Raw genomic sequence first — 20,505 nt, 5'->3', positions numbered from 1 at the left:
GAAAAGCCTGCTAGTTAACCAGGGAAGGCTGGATTCTGACTTCCATCTTCTGACTCTGGACCAGAGCTTTGACCCTCAGCCACCACAGTCTGAGCCTGGCCTACCAGAAGTAGGGACAAAATGGGGACCCAGAGATAGGACCCCGCGGCAGGTGGTGCTGCCACCCAAGGTCTGCCATCAGGTGACAAGGCCAAGGACCAGGGAGAGCAAAGGAAACAGAGATCAAACCCAATTTTTAAAAAGAAAAGCAAGCCAGGTGTGGTGGCACACGCCTGTAATCCCAGCATCCAGGAGGCTGAGGCAGGAGGATTGCCATTAGGTCAAGGACAGCCTGGGCTGTTAAACAGCAAGATCCTGTCCCAAGAAAGAAAGAATGACCAAGTGAAATAAAGACAGGAAAGAAGGAAAAATTAGTTATTGAGGCTGAAGGAGAGGACAAGGTCCAGTTCCCAGAGCAAAGAGCGCCTCAACCCCCAGGACCAGCAGGGCCCACTGCCGGTGCATGCCAGGGGCAAAGTCAGGTTTTACCAACCCTTTATTTAGCTGCTATGAGGGAAAGGCAATCATTTAATACTACTTTGACCTTTGCTTTTTGAAATCAAACGAATAGTTTCGGGGAAAAGGAGAATCTCATTAAATCTTCAAACTAATAAAAAAGGCTTTAAAAAAATGAACTTCTGGAGAAGTTGGTCCTAGAAAACCCCCAAGAATCCTCTCTGGGCTGGGCAGGGCAGGGCTTGGCAGTACAGCATGGGCCCCGAACGCAGAAGGCCCTGAGTTCAACACCAGGGGCAAAAATCAGAATGGATCCCAGCGCCAACCCCAGGTCTTCACTGACAATCTGCAGGCCCAGCTCTGAGGCCATGGGAGCACACGACTCTCCCCTCCCACTAAACAGTTTCCCAGAACTCAGCCAAGTCTTTAGCCCTAAATCCCATTTTCTAAGAATGCAAGAAATGAAAACAAGAAAAACAATTAGACAAGCCAGGTGTGATGGCACACACCTATAATCCCAGCACTCTGAATGGCTGAGGCAGGAGGACCTCAAATTCAAGTCTAACCTGGGCAATTTAGTAGTTACACTATCTTAAAAATTTTTAAAAAGGGATGAGGATGTAGTTCGGTATGAAGGCTGAACAACAAAAAAAGTGAAATATGTTTCAGGATAATTAACATCTCTGTTGTAGCATAAAAAATAATCAAATTGGGCCGGGGATTTAGCTCAGTGGTTCCACCATCTGCCTCAAAGCACAAGGTCCCAAGTTTGATCCCCCCACCCCCAACCAAAAAAAAAAGAAAAAAAAAATCAAATGTGCCAGGCATAGTGGCGCACACCTATAATCCCAGTACTCTGGGAGGCTGAGGCAGGAAGACTGCCACAAGTTCAAGGCCACCCTGAATTACATAGCAATCCTGACCCTGTCTTAAAAAACCAAAATAATAATAATAATCATCAAATGAAAATTGTATGAATCCCAAATGGGTCTTGGCTTTAAAAAATCATTAATAAAAGATATTTGAGACAACTGGAGAAATATAAATATATACTAGGAATTGGATGAAATTAAAGAATTAATAGTTAATTTTCCTAAGGATGGAGTAAGTGGTTAAGAAGGGAAATTCTTCTCAGATACGACTCTGATTTATTATCAGTAGAACAGACATTGTGAGCAGGGGAGCACACTGATTTGGAATAGAGGGGTAGGTATATAGATGTCCATTCCACAATGTTGTTTATTTTTGTTTTGGAAATTTTACATAAGAAAAAATAGGAATAAAAAATCTAAAAGCATGGTCCCAAATACTGGTTTTCTGGGCACTGGTGTTACTCTCCAGCTACTTTAACAACCACTTTCCTACTTGCTATGAACCCTTATAACAGAGCTAATGAAACTAGCACCTGCTCTTCTCTGGTAGAAGTAACCTTGACACTCCTCAGGAGAGGGCCAGGTCATCCTTAAATAAACGCTTTGTCAGTCACAGGGCTCTGGCTCACAAGGGCCCAGACCCGACCCAACCCAGAGGGACGATGCGCAGAGGAGGAGCCCTTTCAAAACATCTGCATTACAAGGAGACCCATTACCATAGCAACCATGTGCATGCATGGCATGAATGTTGCCAGGGCACTGCAAGTATCTGGAGGCACTCATGGGGACCCCGCCAGCTTCAGGAAATCAGAGTGAGCAAGGAGGTGATGCTCAGACATCGTAGTGCCCAGGAACATCGGGACAAGAATGAGCCATCAAGGGACCCGGTGAGGTGGCAGGGTTGCCATGGCGAACCCATACTAGCTGTGCATCCATCCTGGCGAGAGGAATCTTCGCAGACACACTTGTTTCAGAAACACCACAAAAATGTTAGGATTAGATGGGCAAACGGAATTCCCAACAATTAAATTTAAAGCCAACTGATTTCCTTGTCCCTCTTCCAAATGACTTCGTTGAAAAAGGGCCCCGCTCCTCCAAAAGGTCACTTTCTTGGGATGGAGGAGAAACATTCCAACAGGAAAGAAAAACTGGCACAGGACCAGCACTGCCCCTGGGAGGCAAATCCTAAAGGTCCTGAGGGGTGGGTGCTCTTGGCAGCAGAAGGCAGATGGCTCCTGATGCCCCGTCCGGGGGTACCACTCCATTCTGCCCATGCAGTCACACACTGCTTACATCAGGAAGGGGACAGACAGGTCCCTGCCAGGTCAATACCTGTTTCCTGCCTGAGCCCCACAGGGAGACCCCTTCCTCACTGGTAAGGAACATCCCACCACACCCTATCAACTACAGGTGCAAATCTGTTTTCACCTTTTTCAATGAGACTCTGCTCCTGTGGGATGTTTTCCAGTGGCTTCTGTTAAGCTGGGCTCTACCTGGTTTCTACTAGGTACAAATACAAAAGGAAAACATGTTACGCAAAACTCATCATATTTCATGCCAACAGCATGTGCTCCTGGGAAAGCTGAAATATTTGGACCAACCAGACCTCAAAGGAACTGAACCCAGAATCAGCAACAGCCAAGTTTCTAATCTGAACCTGGGTGTGAACCTGCAGAATCCTAGACAACCAACTGTCCCTGATAAATGGAGATGGGCAGGTGGCCTCCCAGAGTTAGCAACCAAACCCAGGAAAAAAAAATAGAGAACACATAAAAGGGCCAAATACTGCAAAAGACTAAGCCGCAGTGTGGACTGAGACACAGTGGGTTTTTTGGAATTATCTATGCACTGAACTAAAATACTAAACTTCCTTGAGGAAATAATGACAGACGATAAAAAAACATGTAATGGGGGCCGGGGATTTAGCTCAGTGGTTTCGCCGCCTGCTGTGCAAGCGCAAGGACCTGAGTTCAATCCCGGGTACGAAAAAAAAAAAAGAAAATGTGTAATGTAGGCAAAGGGCTGAAATGCAGAAAAACCTTACAGCCTCGATGAGGAGCCACAATGGAGGCTCAGTCAGTGCTTACAGCAAAGAGGAACCCTATCTGATTTTAGGAAAATCACTTTGCCATCGGAAGGCTGGACCAGGACCACGCTGGAAGCAAGCGATCACCAGAGTCAGATGCTGGATGCAGTGAGGGGAACCCAGGGCCAGGCTGTGTGAGCACAGTTAATTAACCAAGGAGTTCCGGGAAGGAGCACCCAGGTCACACTGAGGGCCTCACTCTGAAGCCCAGACCAAGGAGCAACACGCATTCAGATCACATTGTCAGCAAGGCTGACAGCGGCCGCCACAAACCCAGCACACTGGACAAAGGAGCCAGGCCTACTAAGGAGTTAAATACTGAGGGGTTGGGGCAGGGCTTAAAAGGCCCTGGATTCAATCCCAGCAACACAAACAAACAAACGTGCTTGCTCTGAAAACATTTAATGTACAGTATAGATAGCTGTGTTATTGTTTTCTTTTTATTGCAAAACACTTAAGTCATACTTGACCCCTGGTGACTCCTCAGGCTATGACCCCGACACATTAGTCCTGTGGATTTCTTAGCACAAGGAGACAAGGCATAATAGTTACATATTGAAGAACATACAAAATTCTACTGAATGAAATATTGCCTCAACAAGGTTCAGCACCTTCAACAAGGATGAACTCTGAAGACATTATGCCAGGTGAAATAAGCACCATCTATGCCTGGCATTTTTCTTAGTACTTTTAGACGAACCCTTTTCACAGTGGCCCTGTGGGGTGAGTGGGTTGACAGCAGGTGTGGCAGCTGAATGAGGCACAGCTGGTAGAAACATGACTTGAAGCCACTAATCTGGCTCCAGCTACCACATCTCAGGACCTTGTGCTTTCCCTTTACTCCTTTTGAAACTTTCCTGTCACCTCTTGGATCTGCCTCGAGTGTCTCCTTCGGAGTTGCTGAGTTCTCTCCCTCTCTTACGTGGCTCACTGCCTCCTCCCACTCCTTTGAGGAAGTCAGATGTTTCTTGCACACTTTCTTAATTCTTGTAAGAGCCTGAGCAAGGCAGCTGGGACTTTCCTCATTGCTAGGACAAAATACAGTGGTACCTTGATTCAGAATCTTAATTTTTTCCATGATTCTGGTCGCAAACTGAATCGGATGAGAACTGAATCAAATTCAGTGGTTAGGGTCAATGTTGACCTTATGGGAAAATTTGATTTGGTTCTCATCTAGTTCATTTTGGGACCAGAATCATGGAAAGAATTAAATTCTTGGGCCGGGGATTTAGCTCAGTGGTTTCGTCGCCTGCTGCGCAAGCACAAGGAGCTGAGTTCGATCCCTGGTACCATAAAAAGAATTAAGTTCATGAACCAAAGTCCCACTGTACCCAACACCCATAAGATAAAGAAGGAAAGGCTTATTTTACCTCACAGTTTGTAGAGGTTTCAATCCACAGTCAGCTGGTTCCAAGACAGGATGGCACAGCATGACAGGACAAACAGTCCATGGTATGGCAGGCAGGGGTAGGAAGTACGGAGCCTCCCTTTCTCATTTATCCCACCCAGGTTACAAGTCTGTTGGATGGTGCCACCCACACTCAGGGTGGACTTTCCTATTATCCACACCCATAACTATGCTAAACCAATCAGTGGGACCACTTTAGTTATCACACCCTTAATCCAGATTCACACACCCTAGATCCAGCCACCTCCAAAAAGCCCCACTTAGGAGCACATGAGGCTTTGGGGAACACCGAGATACAAGCCCATGACAGTAGGTATTTTCACTAATTACAAAAAGGACAAGATGACAATTAAGTTTAAAAATATGCCAATAATTAATAAGGGGACAAGCTTACATGTGAACTCATTCAACAAAGACCCAACTTGTAAACACGGACATGTACTGCTTAACAATGGTGTACGTTGGGGCCGGGGATTTAGCTCAGTGGTTCTGCCGCCTGCCTCGAAAGCTCAAGGTCCTGAGTTTGATCCCCGGTACCAAAAAAAAAAAAAAAAAAAATGGTATATGTTTTGAGAAATGTGTGATTCCACAGTTTTGTCTTAGCATGATCATGAGAAAGCCGTTCACATGAACCTAAATGGTAAAACCTGCTAAACCCACTCTATACCCATGTCACATGGGATCAGTACAGTCCACTGCTTTAGGATCTTGATGAACAAAACACCACCAGATGAAATCCAAGTACAGAAAAACTGCCGCAGTCCAGAGACACAGTGAAGGGTCGGGGATTTAATTCAGTGGCGCTGCACCTGCCTCACAAGCACAAGAGCCTGAGTTCGATCCCTGGTACCGCCAAAAAAAAAAAGAGAGCCGGGGATTTAGCTCAGTGGTTCCACCACCTATCTCATAAGCACAAGGTCCTGAGTACAATCCCCAGTACCAGAGGAGAGAGAGAGACAGACAGACAGACAGACAGTGAACACAACAAGGTGGATGAGGCTGTTGCTGGCCCAACACAGCATTTTTATTTTTTTAGTTTTCTGAGGCCAAGTCTCACGGTGCAGTCCAGGCTGACCTTGAACTTGTGGCAATCCTCCTGCCTCAGCCTCCTGAGTGCTGGAATTACAGGTGTGCCCCACCACAACCAGCTAATACAGCATATTTTATGATAAATATTTTTAATACTTCTAAAATAAATTCTAAAATAAAAATCTTATTGTATTAAGTACATAAATCAGTAGCAGAGTGGTTTATTATCCATCTAGTACTACACACTATACATAATTGTCTGTGCTATACTTTTATACAACTGGCAGCACAGCAGGTTTGCTTACATCAGCAGCAACACACACACACACACACACACACACACACACACACACACACACACACACGAGTAGTGCACTACACCACAATGCCATATCCTTCTGCCTTGGAGCCAACCTACCATGGACTGAATCTCCTGAAACCATGAGCCAAATGAAGCCTCTCCTCCTTCAAATTGTGGGTGTTGAGATTTTTGTCCCAGCAACAGGAAAGCCAGAGTTGCTGCTATAGTTTGGATCCATAATGTGCCCCCCTCCCCATATGTTAAAGGCTGGGCATCAGCTAGTAAAGACTTCAGGAGGTGAGGCCTGCTTAGAGGAAGTGAATCACTAGGGCGTGCTGTGCAGGGCTGATTCTATCCCCACCCCTGGCTCACTCCCTGCTTCCTGGCTGCCATGAGAGGAGCAGTTTCATTCTGTCCTGCCCTCCTCACAGGCCTAGGAAAAATAGATCCAGCTGGTCATAGGCTGAAACCTCTGAAACAGTCAGTCAAAAGAAATATTTCCCTTGTCTGGTTGTTTATCTTGGGCATTTTGTCACAATGATGAAAAATGAACAAAGAAAATTGGTCCTGGGAAGGTTCTGTGGCCATAGCTGACCATGTGGGTTAGAGGCCTTCAGAACTGGCTGGCAGGAGTCTGAAAAGGCTTGGAGGTGCTAGGTAGGAAAGCACTAGAAGGTGTAAGAGGATTCCGGGAGGGAGCTGGGAAGACAGGGTGCTGACAGGAATGCAGACTGGTAGACTCCTCTCGAGGTTGTAGATGGGAACAAGGACTGGTTTGGGGATTAGACTACCGGGCATAAACTACATCCTGAAGAACCTGTACCCCTTCTGTCCATGTCCTAAGACACTGTGTGAGGCTGAGTTTAACATGTTCACAACAGGGCCATAATTTGTATGTCCAGTTGCTGGCAGCTCTGAACCACCCAGGGGTTCAAGCCTGCGGGAATGTGTTAAATGGTGAAAGCCTAAGGGATCTGGTGGAAGAAATTCCAAGGCAGCATGGCATTCAGTCTGTCATGGATATTGCTGGCTTTTAGTCAGATTTACAGTGGCAACTGTGAGCAAAAATCAGAGTGGAAAGATTTGGAAAACTTGTTTTGCCAGAAAAGACACCCAAGTAAAATCAGGGCCAAGGAAGTTGTGGTTGTTGAACAGATTAGCACCATTAAAAAGAACCCAAGTTCTTTGCACCAGAACAATATGAAAGATATCTTGAGGGCATCTCAGGAGTCGGCCAGACCCACTGATCGGAGGCTTAGGAGTGCGAAAGTATGAACTCCCTTGAAAGACAGTGCTTTCAGGAGAGAGTGTCAGGAAGATCTGCTCACACAGGGAGGCCCAGGAAGCTGTTCCCCCACATTCCCTTCACCCACCAGCCACCCAGGCTCTCAGGTGACCTGCCCAATGCACAGTGGCCCAAGTGGGTCTGGTTACTTTTGGTGCTGGTAGCACATCTTGGCATCCTCCATGTGGTGCTGGTTTTGCACGCACGCACACAGAATGCAAGAGTCGTGGGGTCCCAGAGGCCTCCAAGCCAACTTCGAAGGCAAGCCTGGGAAGCCAAGCAATGTGTGGCAGAGCTGGAATCCTGCAGGCAGCCCCCAGAGGGCAACGCTTGAGGCTGTGAAGTGAAGCCAAAGCTGCAGCGGAGACCCTATAAAGTCAGAGATGTGCGAACTCTGCCTAGTGTGCTGCAACCTGCAATGTGGCCCCAAGCCCTTTGGAGCTTGCATCATGCACTGTGGACCCCGGCTGCCACATGCGGCGCTGCAGGATTCAATGTCTGGCCTTCTACATTTCAGTCTTGCTTTGGTCTGACTGATCCCTGGTATTCTTTTATTTTTTTTTGGTACCAGGGATCAAACTCAGGTACTTGAGCTTGGGCAGCAGGTGACAAAACCACTGAGCTAAATCCCCGGCTCAATCCCTGTATTCTTATTCCTTCCTTTTGGAATAAGAGTGCTTAAAGTGCCTGCCCTACCAATGCAGACGGAAGTATGTGAGGGTTTAGGTTTTTTTGTTTTCTTTGGTTTCTTTGGTACTGGGGATCGAACTTGGGACCTTGTGCTTTCGAGGCAGGTGGTGGAGCCACTGAGCTACATCCCGGGCCCTTGTTTTTGTTTGTTTAATAGGGGCTCATAGCTAACAGTTTGCCTTGAGTCTCAGGGGAGATTTTGGACTTGGACTTTTGAGCAAGGCTGAAATTTCCAAGGCTATGGAAACTCTTGGAGATGCAGAATGTGTTTGCATTGCAAGATGGATATGAGCCTTTAGGGGCCAAGGGTGAGATGCAGCAGTTTGAATCCAGAACATGTCGAAGGCTTGGGCCCCAGCTGGTGGCACTACTGGGAGGTGGGGCCTGGATGGAGGAAGGGGTCACAGGGGGCAGAGAGTTTATTTTGTCCTTGGTGGGTGAGTGGTTCTGTGCCACCCTGCCCTTCCGCCATGATGTTCTTCCTCTCCACAGCCCAACAGCCACGGAGCTGTGTGAACTGTGCCGAGCTAAGAGAGCCTTAGAGACTTCCCCAACTAGGGGAAGGGCCGAGGATTTAGCTCAGTGGTTCTACTGCCTGCCTCAAAAGCCCAAGGTCCCAAGTTTAATCCCCAGTATCAAAAAAAAAGAGAGTTCACCAACTAATGTGTGAATTCTGTCTGAATCCTGATTCAAATAAATCAACTCATAACAAGATGCCTGTGTGAAAATCAGAGAAGCATAAACACTTGCTAGATGTCTGACAGGAGGGAATTATTGTCATTTTCAAATGTGATCATACATGATGGTTTTTTGAGTCCTTATATTTTAAAGATATAGTGAAGTATTTATCAATGAAATGATACGTCTGGGATTCGCTTTGAGAATTCAGGGGGAGGATTGTGAGACAGGAGGGAAAAACAAGAGAGCCTTACATGTATGTTGATACCACACACACTACACAATGAATACACACAGCTCATTATGATTGTGTGTATATTTGATTACCTCTGCAAATTGAGTTTAAACATTGCAATCCTAACAAAACAAAGAGTTAATGAGTGGTCTGTCCTTAAGAATTTAATTCAACCCAGGCGTGGTGGTGCACACCTATAATCCCAGCATTGGGGAGGCTGAGGCAGGAGGATTGCTGAGTTCAGGGCCAGCCTGGGCTACATAGTGAGACTCTGTCTCAAAAAGCAAAAAACAAAAAATAATAATAATTTAATTCAAATAGTCATAATTATGCTGTGCAATTTTCTAGGGGCTCAAAGATGAATTCAGAAATCCCCTCTTCTCTAAATGAGCCTAAAAACTCTCCTACTAAGACTACAATGACACAAAATTCTCGGTCCCCTCAGCCTTGAAACTAATAAATAATTTACCTCACTTCAGATCTGTAACTCATTTCCAATCCCCCCTAATCTAATTACCATAGACTCAATAGAGAATTTATAACTGTAGGGAACAGTCACTTGCATAACCTGGAATTAAGAACTGTTCATATGCAGTAATCCAGGATTCACAATCTAGGCTCCCATGATTGGACAGTGGCCCTCTCCTGGCTAATTTTAATACTGCAGTTTGATTCAACCCAATACCTTGCTGGAAAGACAGAAGCAAGCAGCCATGGAGTCCTGGATGGGAGCTCAGTTATGGAGGAGTTTCTGAAACGGGACAAAGAAAAAACAGGAAAAAAAATGCAAAAGGCAAGGTGGATATTCAATCAAATTAGTAAAACATTATGATTAAGTTAAATACAATGTCAGAGGTTGCAATGAGTCCCGGCTCTGCTCCTTTCTCCGAGCCCATGGAAAAAACACCAGCTGCCACTTTCCCTGGCTGCCCCAGACAGGACTCGGACAGGTGCCAGCCCAGCAGTGCTCTCTACTATTCACACACCAGCCGCTCAGGCTTCACCTCCCGTCCACACTGCACCTCTCAGTGCAGAAAGGCCCTGCGGCGCTCTCACCAACCTGGCTTTCATCAGCAAGGTCCTTCCTGGGATGCTGGCAGAGTCTCTCTTCTCCAGGGCAGGAACTACACTCTGCCTTGCTCAGTCTGTGTCCCCCGAGGCACTCGCTGACTTTAGGGGAAACTGCAGTACAACTCCCAACTGTCTTAGGAATGGCAGGCTCATGAGTATGAGCTTGGCTGAGTGGTGGCAAATCCACCCCATTATTTATACGTGTGTGTGTGTGTGGAAGTCCTAAACTCAGATACCTTAGAACACGACCTCACTAGGAACAGTGTGGCTGCACCCGTAATCAGCCAAGACGAGGCAGCAGACAGAAAGCGGATCCTTAATCCAACTCGGCTGCTGTCCTCGTAAGACAGAATCTGGACACTGACAGAGGCAGAAGAAGAAGTTTCAAACCAAGGAACATAAAGGCCTGGCAGCCACCACTAGAAACCAAACAGAGCGCAGGAAGGACCCCCAGCTGCTGGCTTCATGGGTACTGTGGGTCTGCTGACAGCCGGACTTCAGGCTGTGAGCCTCCAGGACTTCCTTGCCATCAACCAACTGCTGTGCAGCCCAGAAAAACACCTGTGCGCCTTTATCTCCCGCGTCACAAAAGATGCTTATGGATATATATATATATATATATATGAATATATATATAGTGTGTGTGTGCCAGGGATCAAACTCAGGACCTTGCACTTCCCAGGCAGGCACGGCACCATTAAGATAAAAATTACTGGGCTGGGGATTTAGCTCAGTGGTTTCGCCGCCTGCTGTGTAAGCGCAAGGACCAGTTCAATCTCCGGTACCAAAAAAAAAAAAAAAAAAAAAGATAAAAATTATTAATGAGTCAGGATTTAAATGTGCTGCACATTCAAAAGAGCATACCTTAATAAGATGAAACTTTTCACAATACCTCAGAACTTGGCTGTACAATCACCTTTCACCATCATCCATGAGGTAGCAGTGATGATCTTACTTCCTGCCTCTCTTCACATCTCAGATACTGTAACAAGGTTTAGTCACCCAGCAGCCTGAACTAATAAATCAGTTTGTGATTCCAAAGAGAAATCTTTTCTAACTACTACCACACTTCAGGATAAAGTAGCTAAGACTCATTTTTTTATAACATTTCTAATTCATCTACAGAAAACAGATGCAATCTTGTCGTGGCTGAGGCAGGGGATGACTTTCTGATGCACTCGGTCACCTCACACTTCGAGGTACACCTGCTTCCTGAAACTGGGGACACTGTCACCATGATTATGAGAACTGTCGCGGCACTCTGGGTAAGACAGGCCGAAATCTACCTTACTAGAAATGCAGCAGAAGGGTCGAGCCTCCTGTATTCCCATAAACTCATGGAAAAGGGCAATGGACCTTGAGACCATTCTCTTAGGCAAAATGAATCAGACGCATGTGTTTAAATAACACACTGTTTCTCTGGTGGGAGAAACCGAAAGTGGAAAGAAGGAACAACATGTATAATAGGTATCAAGAAATGGGAAGAAAATGTCCAAATGGGAAGGAGAACAAAGGAGGGGAGTGGGTGGGGGAAAGGAAGGAGGAACAAAAAAAAAAGAATAGAAGGAAAAATGGAAACGAAGCTTTTGTATACAAGGAAGGGAAGGGGGTTGCAGGGAAGAGATAGGAAAAAAGAACCAGTAGGATACATCATGTACAGGTACAAATTCTGTATGATGAATGTGATCATTATGTATATCTCAAATGTATCAATAAATGTTTCGCTTCAAAAAAGAGAGAAAGTAGATAATGCCAACAAAAAAAAAAAAAAAGAAAGAAAGCACAATGGATAGGACAAGTTATATTCACTGGACCTCGGGTGGACAAAGCCATCTAAAAGGTTGTTCCGTGTGCACCTGGGAGGGGCAGGGAATGAGAAGCGTCAGTCACAGGAGCCTCATGGAGCAGGAGTGGCAGACCCTCCAGCTAGGTGTGGGTCTGAAGAGAAGACCAGTGGCACCCAGGAAAGGTGCCTCAGGCAGGAAGGAAAACGTTGATGGGTGACAGAACCAGGATGTGGCTAAAATGAAACGGGACAGAAATAGACAATGATGAGTGGGTCCATAGACAATGATGAGTGGGTCCATAGACAATGATGAGTGGGTCCGGACCCACTGGAATGAAAAGAAGCCAGGTCCTGGGAGAGGGGTGGGCGCTCACCACGCTCCCTCTGGCCCACCAGCGACAGCCATCGGCGACCGACAGGGACAGGAAGGCAGGACAGCCTGCCTGGGACACCTGCTCACGGAAGAGACCACAGGTGCTCCCCTGGTGAGGCACAAGCATGGGAGGACACAACAGCGTGAGGGGTCCCAGGGAAAAGGACAAATGGCCCAGAACACCAGGAAGCGGCCGCAGTCCCACGAGAGGAGCTGAAAAACAACACCTGCAGCCACAACTCTATTTCCTACCATTTAAGCCAAAGCTACTGACCAGAAGTTGACAGAGATATAAAAGATACAAAGTCCTAGACCTTGCTCACAGGCTTAGAAAAATGAGTTTCAAAATATATTCCTATCCAAACGTAATCTATACTTGTCACTGACTTTATCCCCAAAAGAAATAAAAAATTGGGGACCATGCGGGAGCACTTTCTCTACTACTGCACTTGAAGATGCCCCTCCTCCCACCATCCCTCCCTTCTCCTCCACCCAGTTAGCCCAAGACATGGGCACCGCCACGTCCCATTCATTCTTTCATGTTCAGTGCCAGCCTAGTTGTCCTCTCTGCTGTCAGGCACTTTTTTTTTGGATCGGGAATCGAACTCGGGACCTTGTGCTTTCAAGGCAGGTGGCGGAACCACTGAGCTAAATCCCCAGCCCTCTGCTTTCTTCTCACTAATTATTTAGCTCTTTTTTAAAAACCTCAATATTAAATCCTGAAGCATGATCCTTTACATGTAGCCTTGCCAACTTTTCACTACAACCCACAGCGAGAAATGCATTTTACTTCTGGGCCGGTGTACACCCCACCACCACACACACACACACACACACACACACACACACACACACACACACACACACACACACACCTGTAAAACCTGTAGAGCAGTTCCTTAAAGCTCTTATCCAGGCACAGGGCCACACACTGTAACCCTAGCCACAGGGGAGGCTGAGTCAGGAGGATCACAAGTTTGAGGGTATCGTGGGCAACTTAACAAGACCCTGTCTCAAAACATAAGCCAGGTGTGGTGGTGCACACCTAGAATGCCAGCACTCTGGGAGGCGATGGCGGGAGGATCACAAGTTCAGGCCCAGCCTGGGCAACTTAGTGATTGAGCACGACGACCCTGACTCAAAATGAAATAAAATGAAGTGAAATGGAACAGAGAATAAAAAGGGGGTGGGGGTGTAGCTCAGTGCAAAGGCCCTGGGTTCAATCTCCAGTACAGCATAAAATTTAACTTAAAAGATAATTCCTCAGACACAGGACTATTATCTAGAATATATAAAGAACTCAAAAAAATTAGACTTCCCCAAAATAAAGACCCAGTCAAAAAATGGGCAAGTGGATGAACAGACACTTCTCAGAAGCAGCACAGTCAATAAATAGATTTTTTAAATGCTCAACACTGCTGGTCATTAGAAAAATACAAATTAAAACAACACTGAGATTTCATCTTACTCCAGAAAGAATGACCATCATCAGAAAATCAATAACAAATGCTGGCAAGGCTGTGGGGATAAAGGAATCCTTCTACATCGTTGGTGGGAGTACAACCACTACGGAAATCAGTAATGAAGATTCCTCAAAAAAACTAAAACTAGAAATTCCATTTGGCCTCACTATCACCTTCTAGGTATCTTCCTGAAAAAACTAAAGACATCATATTACAACGATACAGGTATACCCATGTTTATAACAGCACAACTCATAATAGCCTAAGTCTTGGAAGCCGAGCATATGTCTATCAACAGATGAATGAAGAAAATGTATTTACATTGGAACAGGGATGTAGCTCAGTGGCCCCACACCTGCCTGGCAAGCCCAAGGTCCTGAGTTTGATCCCAGGTACAGGAGGGAAAAAAATTTAGAAAATGTAGTTACACATAGCACAGTACTACTCTGCCATAAAGAAGGATAAACTTGAGTCATTTGTAGGAAAACAGATGCACCATGAGACCATAATGTTAAGTGAAATAAATCAGGCACACAAGCTTAAAATCACACAGTTTCTCCTATGTGTGAAACCCAAATTATAAATAAAGAGCAAAATAAGTCAGACAATAGGAAGAAGGGAGATGGATCTTTCTCAAATGGGAAGAGGGTAAAGAGATGGGGAGAGGGGAAAAAGAGAGGAGGAAGAGGGGATGAAAAAGGAATTGTGATGTGCTATGTACACACACCAACTCCCCACAAGGACCGTGAACATGAGGTGCTGCGAATACGGACTAATAAAAAAGGTAAAAATGGGCTGGGGACGTAGCTCAGTGGTAATTTCCCTGCGTTTAATGTCCACTACAGCAAACCAATGAAACATTCTTATCTTATTACATACAGTAAAATAACCTCATCCATTCATCCCCAGCCTGCGTCTTCTTTTTTTAACGCAGGTGACCTGGGTTATAATCAGACATGCTGTAGATAAGGCGACCTGACTCATCTCACTGTGTTGCAACGCAAACAAGCAAGAGTTCAGCACTCAGGCTGCCTGCTCTCTCACCTGTGGACTGTACCCCTCGGCCTCAGCTTCCTCGTCATGGGGGATAAAAGAAAAGCACCTCACAGCTGAGGGTTAAACAAAACCACTTGCATAAAGCACCTGGCCCCTACCACGTCCAGTGCAGAGCTGTTCATAATCTCCAATGGTCCATGTATTTTATTGTGGTAAAATATAAAGTTCTTCATCTTAGCTACTGAAAGAATGCAATTCATTGATACTCACAGTACTGGGCAATTTCATCACCCTGAAAGGAAACCTCATATCCACTCAGCAGTCCGACCCCAGCTCCCCTCTTTCCTTGCTAACACACACTGATCTGCTTTCTGTCTCTAGGGTCATGGACTCTAAAATAATATTAACACTCACCCAGAACAGTTTTCTAGCAAGGAAGGAAGTTTAGTCCTCATGGCTGAATCTCAACTCAATGCTTTTTCTCCAGCAAACCTGTGACCACTTAAGGTGATTCTGTAACCAGGCTGAGGCAGAAATCTCCTCTCCCCCAGGGTAACTGCTAGGTTAGAGCGCACTCTCGGAGGAGGGGAGACCAACTTGGGCGCCCACAAGAGGCAGAATGGGCAAACCCAATAAGGTCCCTCTCCATTATGTCTGGGGACACCATTAAACCAGCCAACTCGCCTACAAAGTGAATGCAGAAAACCGAGTGATTGCTGGACATGGTGGCGCTCGCCTGTGATCCCAGCACTCCGGAGGCTAAGGCAGGAGGATCGCCAGGAGTTCAAGGCCAGCCTGAACTGCATTGGGAGACTGTCTCAAAACAGGCAAAACAGAGTGATTATTTTCTAGCTTTGCATTTTGAAACTGCTTGAGACTCTAAACTTTCGCCATTAAGAAGTTAAAAAAAAAAAAAGTCTGAACTCCACTTTTTGGCTTCTGGAGTGATCTTTCCTCTTGGGGTCCCACCCCTCTCGCACTTAGATTTCCCACCCTTCCTTCAGGGTGTGGAACCGGGCAGGAGTTACTGTTCCTCCCAGCAAGAGTTCCCTGAGTTGCTCCACTGCTCTCCGGGAAATGACCAGGCGCTTTGCCTGGAAGCTGCACTGTTTTCCTAGCACACAAGGCAAAATGCTTCTTCAGTCAAAGAAATAAATGGCACCAAGACGCCCAGAAGGTGTGGGCTCAGAGGCAAAGACTTCGATCCCAGCAGAAGCCAGGTTTTTTTTTTTTAAATAAAGAGCAGGGCTGGAGATGCTGGTCAGAGGTCCAGAGCTGGGCCCTGGGTGTGATCTCCAATACAAGAAATAAAAAAGCCCGGCCTGATCACCGGACAAACGGCAGCCAAGTCTCTCGGTCCTTCCACCTCCTCACCTGGCCTCCGAGCCCTACACGCCGCCCTCGGGCTGCCTGGGGACGAGGGGGAGCATGGCTCGCATGGCTCCCTCCGGGCCAGGCGAGCGCCCTCCACTGGCGCAGCAGCCTGGGGCCGCTGGCTTTTTTTTTTTTTTTTTTTTTTTTTTTGAGCGCGGAGGAGGAGGAGGAGGAAGCCTCCTGGTAGCAACGGATCCCGGACCCCGCACACCTCAAGCTCTAGGGAAGCCGCACCAGAACTGTGCCGAGTTCTGGCGAAGTCCTGAGCTGGGGGTAAAGTCGAGGTGGATAACGGAGAACTGCACCTCTGCAGGCCCCAGTCCCTGGCAGGTGAGCCAGGTGCGGCTGTGCGAGCCCCGGGTGCTGGATGCGAGTGGGTCGGGGCTTCGCTCCCAGATCTCCCGAAGGCGGGGTCCCGCAGATGGGGTGCTCGGGGTCCGCGGTCTGGCCCCGGGTGCAGAGGACAGCGGGCCAAGTGCAGAGGTCGCCGCCTGGCCCCAGCTCCAGCTCCAGCTCTGCGCTGCGGGCCGGCGCCAGGGCGGGCTAGGGAAGGTAACAGCAGCGCCGGCCACCTCCGCCCAGAGCGGGGCAACTCCGGAACCTCCTGGCGCCGGCGCCCGCCCGCCTCCCGCGCCCCCGCGCCCCGGCGCCGACCTGCGATGGTCTCCTGGTAGCCCTTGGTGAAGAACTGCATGGCCGTGGCCGCGCGCCAGGGCGTCTTGAGCAGCCCCTGGCGCTGCGGGTCCTCGCCCAGCGAGCGCAGGATGGACGCGTAGGCGGCGGCCAGCGCGGGCAGGCTCAGCGCCTCGTCCTCCAGGCTGCGCGGCCGCTCGCTCCTCCAGCCGCCGGTGGCCGGCGCGCCCCGCGCCTCGGGGAACCCGTTGCTGCACCGCGCGCCCTGCGCCTTCTCGGCCGGGGCCGGACCCGGGCCCTTCTCCATGGACCCGCGGTTCCGCGCGGGAGAGACCCAGGGGCGCCTCGGGGCCACGGGCAGCGACCTGTGGCCGGAGTCAACGGAGAAGGCAGCGGCGGGAAGACGACGCGCTCGGACCCCGGGAAGCTACAGGCTGCCTGGCGCGCCAGCGCCGCTCTTTTATAGCTCGCAGGCTCGGCGGCGGCGGCGGCGGGCGCTCCCATTGGCCGCAGCCGCTTGCCGTCACGCGCTGGCCCCGCCCTGCGAGCGGGCTCAGGAGCCCATCGCCGAGCGCGACTCGAGTCTGAAAGCCGCGGGCGTCGGGGACGGGCACCGCCAGGGCACCGGGTGCGCTCATCCGAACGGCTCTGGTCTCGCCCTGGCAAGATGAGCCAACAAGTGACCTTGCCGGGAAAGAGACCGAGATGCACCCGAGAGGGGAGAGTGCAGCCTTGTGCTTTCTGGTGAAGGCAAGAGGACTGTCTCTTGAAACTTCTTCGATGGCTAACCTCTGTCCGAAGTGAGTCCCTGGCACCTCCAAGAGCCCCCTCCTAGGGGTCCCCGGGGCTGGGTCTGTGCGGCCGGATCGCCTCCCCGCTCCGCGTTTAACTTCTGACCCCCGGGTCTTGCTCGACACCCGGTGAAGTTTCCCTTCCATGCCAAGAGTCCGTGACCGGCCACGAGAGGGGCTGGGCAGCTGGGCCTCGGCCCTGCGTCATCTGCAGGAGCTGCTGACTCCCTGCCGCAGAACCAGGCAGGGGACAGTTGGAGGAAATAAACGACCCTAGCTCTGGATTAGTGACAGCAGCCGGAGGGAATCATCTTTGTTCTTGAGATCTGCAGAAAGTAGCCACAAAATCTGTCACTTGGCCACAAACCTCCAACTGGCCACTCACCAGCACCCATCTCCTTTACAAACGCCCAGATCAGAGTCCCAGGAAGGGGACACTTCGGGACAACGGTCGCTGTCACCTTTTATCGGCTGGTAGTTCATGGTAATAAAGTTCTCTCTCTACCACCACGGTGGCTGGGCAGTGCTTGTCTTCCCCCATTTTGTGCCCTAGCATTTGTGGCCAGGACTTTGACCCAGGAGAAATTGATTTCCAAGCAAAACAAAACAAAAAAGACTTTCATTTAAACCCATTTGTGTTTGGGGGGAGGTTTAATTGTGGAAATTTGGGGTTTGATTGATTTACAGTGACGTGCAAAGCTCTTTTCCCCAGATGTTGGTACAAACTGTGAAATGCTATGATCACCTGACGCTTAACCAATGACATCCGCTGTGATTGTTTTCTTTTGAGATTAAAGACTTGGACCTTTTTGCTCACTTGAGGGATAACGTCATAAACCAAAGATGAGCTTTAAAATGTCCATCAAATTAAGATCTTTCTTGTTTCAGAGAATTTATTTATTGATACCAGGGATCAAACTCGGGACCTTGCGCTTTCAAGGCAGGTGACAGAACCACTGAGCTAAATCCCCAGCTCAGAGAATTTCTAGTGCTGATTTTTCTGCCTAATAAACTATTTGTAGGTTTGGGATCAGACAAGACAGGAGAGAAGCCCCTGGAATTATTCTCTATTAATAAAGTAGCTCTCATTGTAATTTGTAATTAGTATGTATTGTATGTCTGCTCCAGGCATAGCCCTGCTCTACACAAAGAAATAAGAACACTGCCTCAGAGTCACCTTCAGTCTAACATGAAAAATTTAATGGGGTGTGGTGGCGCACACCTATAATCCAGCACTCAGGAGGCTGAGGCAGGAGGATTGTCATGAGTTAGAGGCCAGCCTAGGCTACATAGTGAGTTCAAGGCCAGCCTGAACTACACAGCAAGACCCTTTCTCTACAGAAAAAAAAAGAAAAATTTTAAATAGAAGAAATGTAGAGCATTTGCCTAGCATGTGCTATCCCCTGGCTTTGATTCCCAGCACAATAACTACATAAATAAAATTAAATAGAAGAAATGTTTGTGTTAAGAGTTTTAAAAGAAACTTATTGAATTCTCGTATACATTAGATACCAAATTTCATAAACCAAGAAATAGGAACATCCCTCAGAAAGCCTCTCTGACATTTTCTGGATATTTATTGTAAGGTTTTCCCAATGCCAAGATCCTGCAATATTTTTTTCCCACTGATCGCTCTGCCTACTGTCCACCGATAGCTCCTGGTCAGAGTTAGCTTCGGGGTCTCAAGCTGTTCCAGACATAGCTGGAGACAACGTGCAAAGCTGGCTTTGCATCTCACAGATGAGAACACAGACAGAAAGGGAGATGCTTCCCACATGGAGGAGTTAGACGGAGATGCTTTCCACAGAACATCCTCTGGTGCCGCCAATCTACTGCCTTTCTTTAAAACACTTGTAAACCGTAACAAATATCATATTCCCCAAAGACAATTTCCAGTGAAGTTTTACCCTAAAAATTAACATTTTCTTTGAATACCGCTACTGAGGCAGCAACACATGTCACCCATTCCCAGTGCGGGGTCTCTGGATTTGTGCTGTATCATTTTCTTGTTTGTAAATGGAGGTAGGAAACCAAGGAAAACCTGAATAAACTCTCTAGCTTCTCTTGCTTGTAGTCACTTGATTTCTCACCAGTTTTAGAGGCCCTGTAGCTAAGTAAGCCCCTGCCGCCTTGGGCTCTGCCATAGATAACACCCCGAAAGCTGGGTCACAATGGTAACCGCTGCCTGCGTTGTTTTTCGGGATTCGGAGGTAGCTGAGTGGCTGAAACACACCCTTCACTTGAGCCTGCACAATGGTCTGACCGGTGACCTTCTGATGTTAGCGAAGAGTCTACCCTTGCAGCACGAAGGCTTCCATGTTCTGACCATGGAATTTCCTTACCTCTCATAACCTTTCCCTAGGCCTCAGACCACCCTTCCCTCCTTCCTTCCTGTCTTCCTGTCTTCCTTCCTTCCTCTCTTCTTCCCTCCCTCTTTCCTTCGAACTTTCTTTTTCTTTGGACCTTGTTTCTTTTTTTTTTTTTTTTTTTGGTACCGGGGATCGAACTCAGGTCCTTGCGCTTTCGAGGAAGGCAGCGGAACCAATGAGCTAAATCCCCAGCCCATGCACCTTGTTTCTTTATCTCATAAACTTTAACCTCAGAGAGGCAGATTTGAGATTTGGGGCTTCCACCTCCCACATCTGGCATGTACAGAATAAACCCTTCTTCAAAACTTGGCAGCTTCATGCTTGTATGGTGGGTGAGCTGGGCCTCACTTGGCAACAGCAATGCCTTTCAGCCACCTGTCCAAAGGCAATGCTATCACAGTTCACAAAGTTTAATAGCAAAATGTAGCCAGCTGGCAGGGTTGGTTGTAAGTGGCCAAAGGAGAAAGAGGAGGCACAAACTAATAAAAGAGAAGGACAAAAAGAGAATTTATTAACACAAAATAGTTCAATAGTAGAACTGAACATTTGTATCCAGAAATTGTAGCAATA

At 47.8% G+C, this 20,505-nt stretch overlaps 1 protein-coding gene across 6 annotated transcripts in view; it reads right to left on the bottom strand.

Moving 5' to 3' along the window:
• The window catches only part of Gch1 (GTP cyclohydrolase 1), a 41,333-nt gene extending 24,122 nt beyond the window's left edge, over positions 1-17,211 (bottom strand). For 5 of the 6 annotated variants that reach the window (XR_015439231.1, XM_004835499.4, XM_013074646.3 and 2 more), the window contains exon 1: positions 16,797-17,198. Coding sequence is in view for 5 of the 6 variants with exons in the window: in XM_004835499.4 (XP_004835556.1) it covers positions 16,797-17,082 (286 nt within the window). In the remaining variant the exon portion in view is untranslated. Of the gene's footprint in view, positions 1-16,796 lie in introns of all 6 variants that reach the window. The other variant, XM_004835500.4, reaches the window with a different exon arrangement.
• Positions 17,212-20,505: the final 3,294 nt, after the last annotated feature.

The sequence above is a fragment of the Heterocephalus glaber genome, unplaced genomic scaffold (assembly GCF_053883595.1).
Source record: "Heterocephalus glaber isolate CG9 unplaced genomic scaffold, H.glaber_assembly_v1.0 deba00000122, whole genome shotgun sequence".
NCBI classification, from domain to species: Eukaryota; Metazoa; Chordata; class Mammalia; order Rodentia; family Bathyergidae; genus Heterocephalus; species Heterocephalus glaber.
Note: the sequence above shows the minus strand (reverse complement) of the source record. Positions and strands in the feature narration are given on the sequence as shown.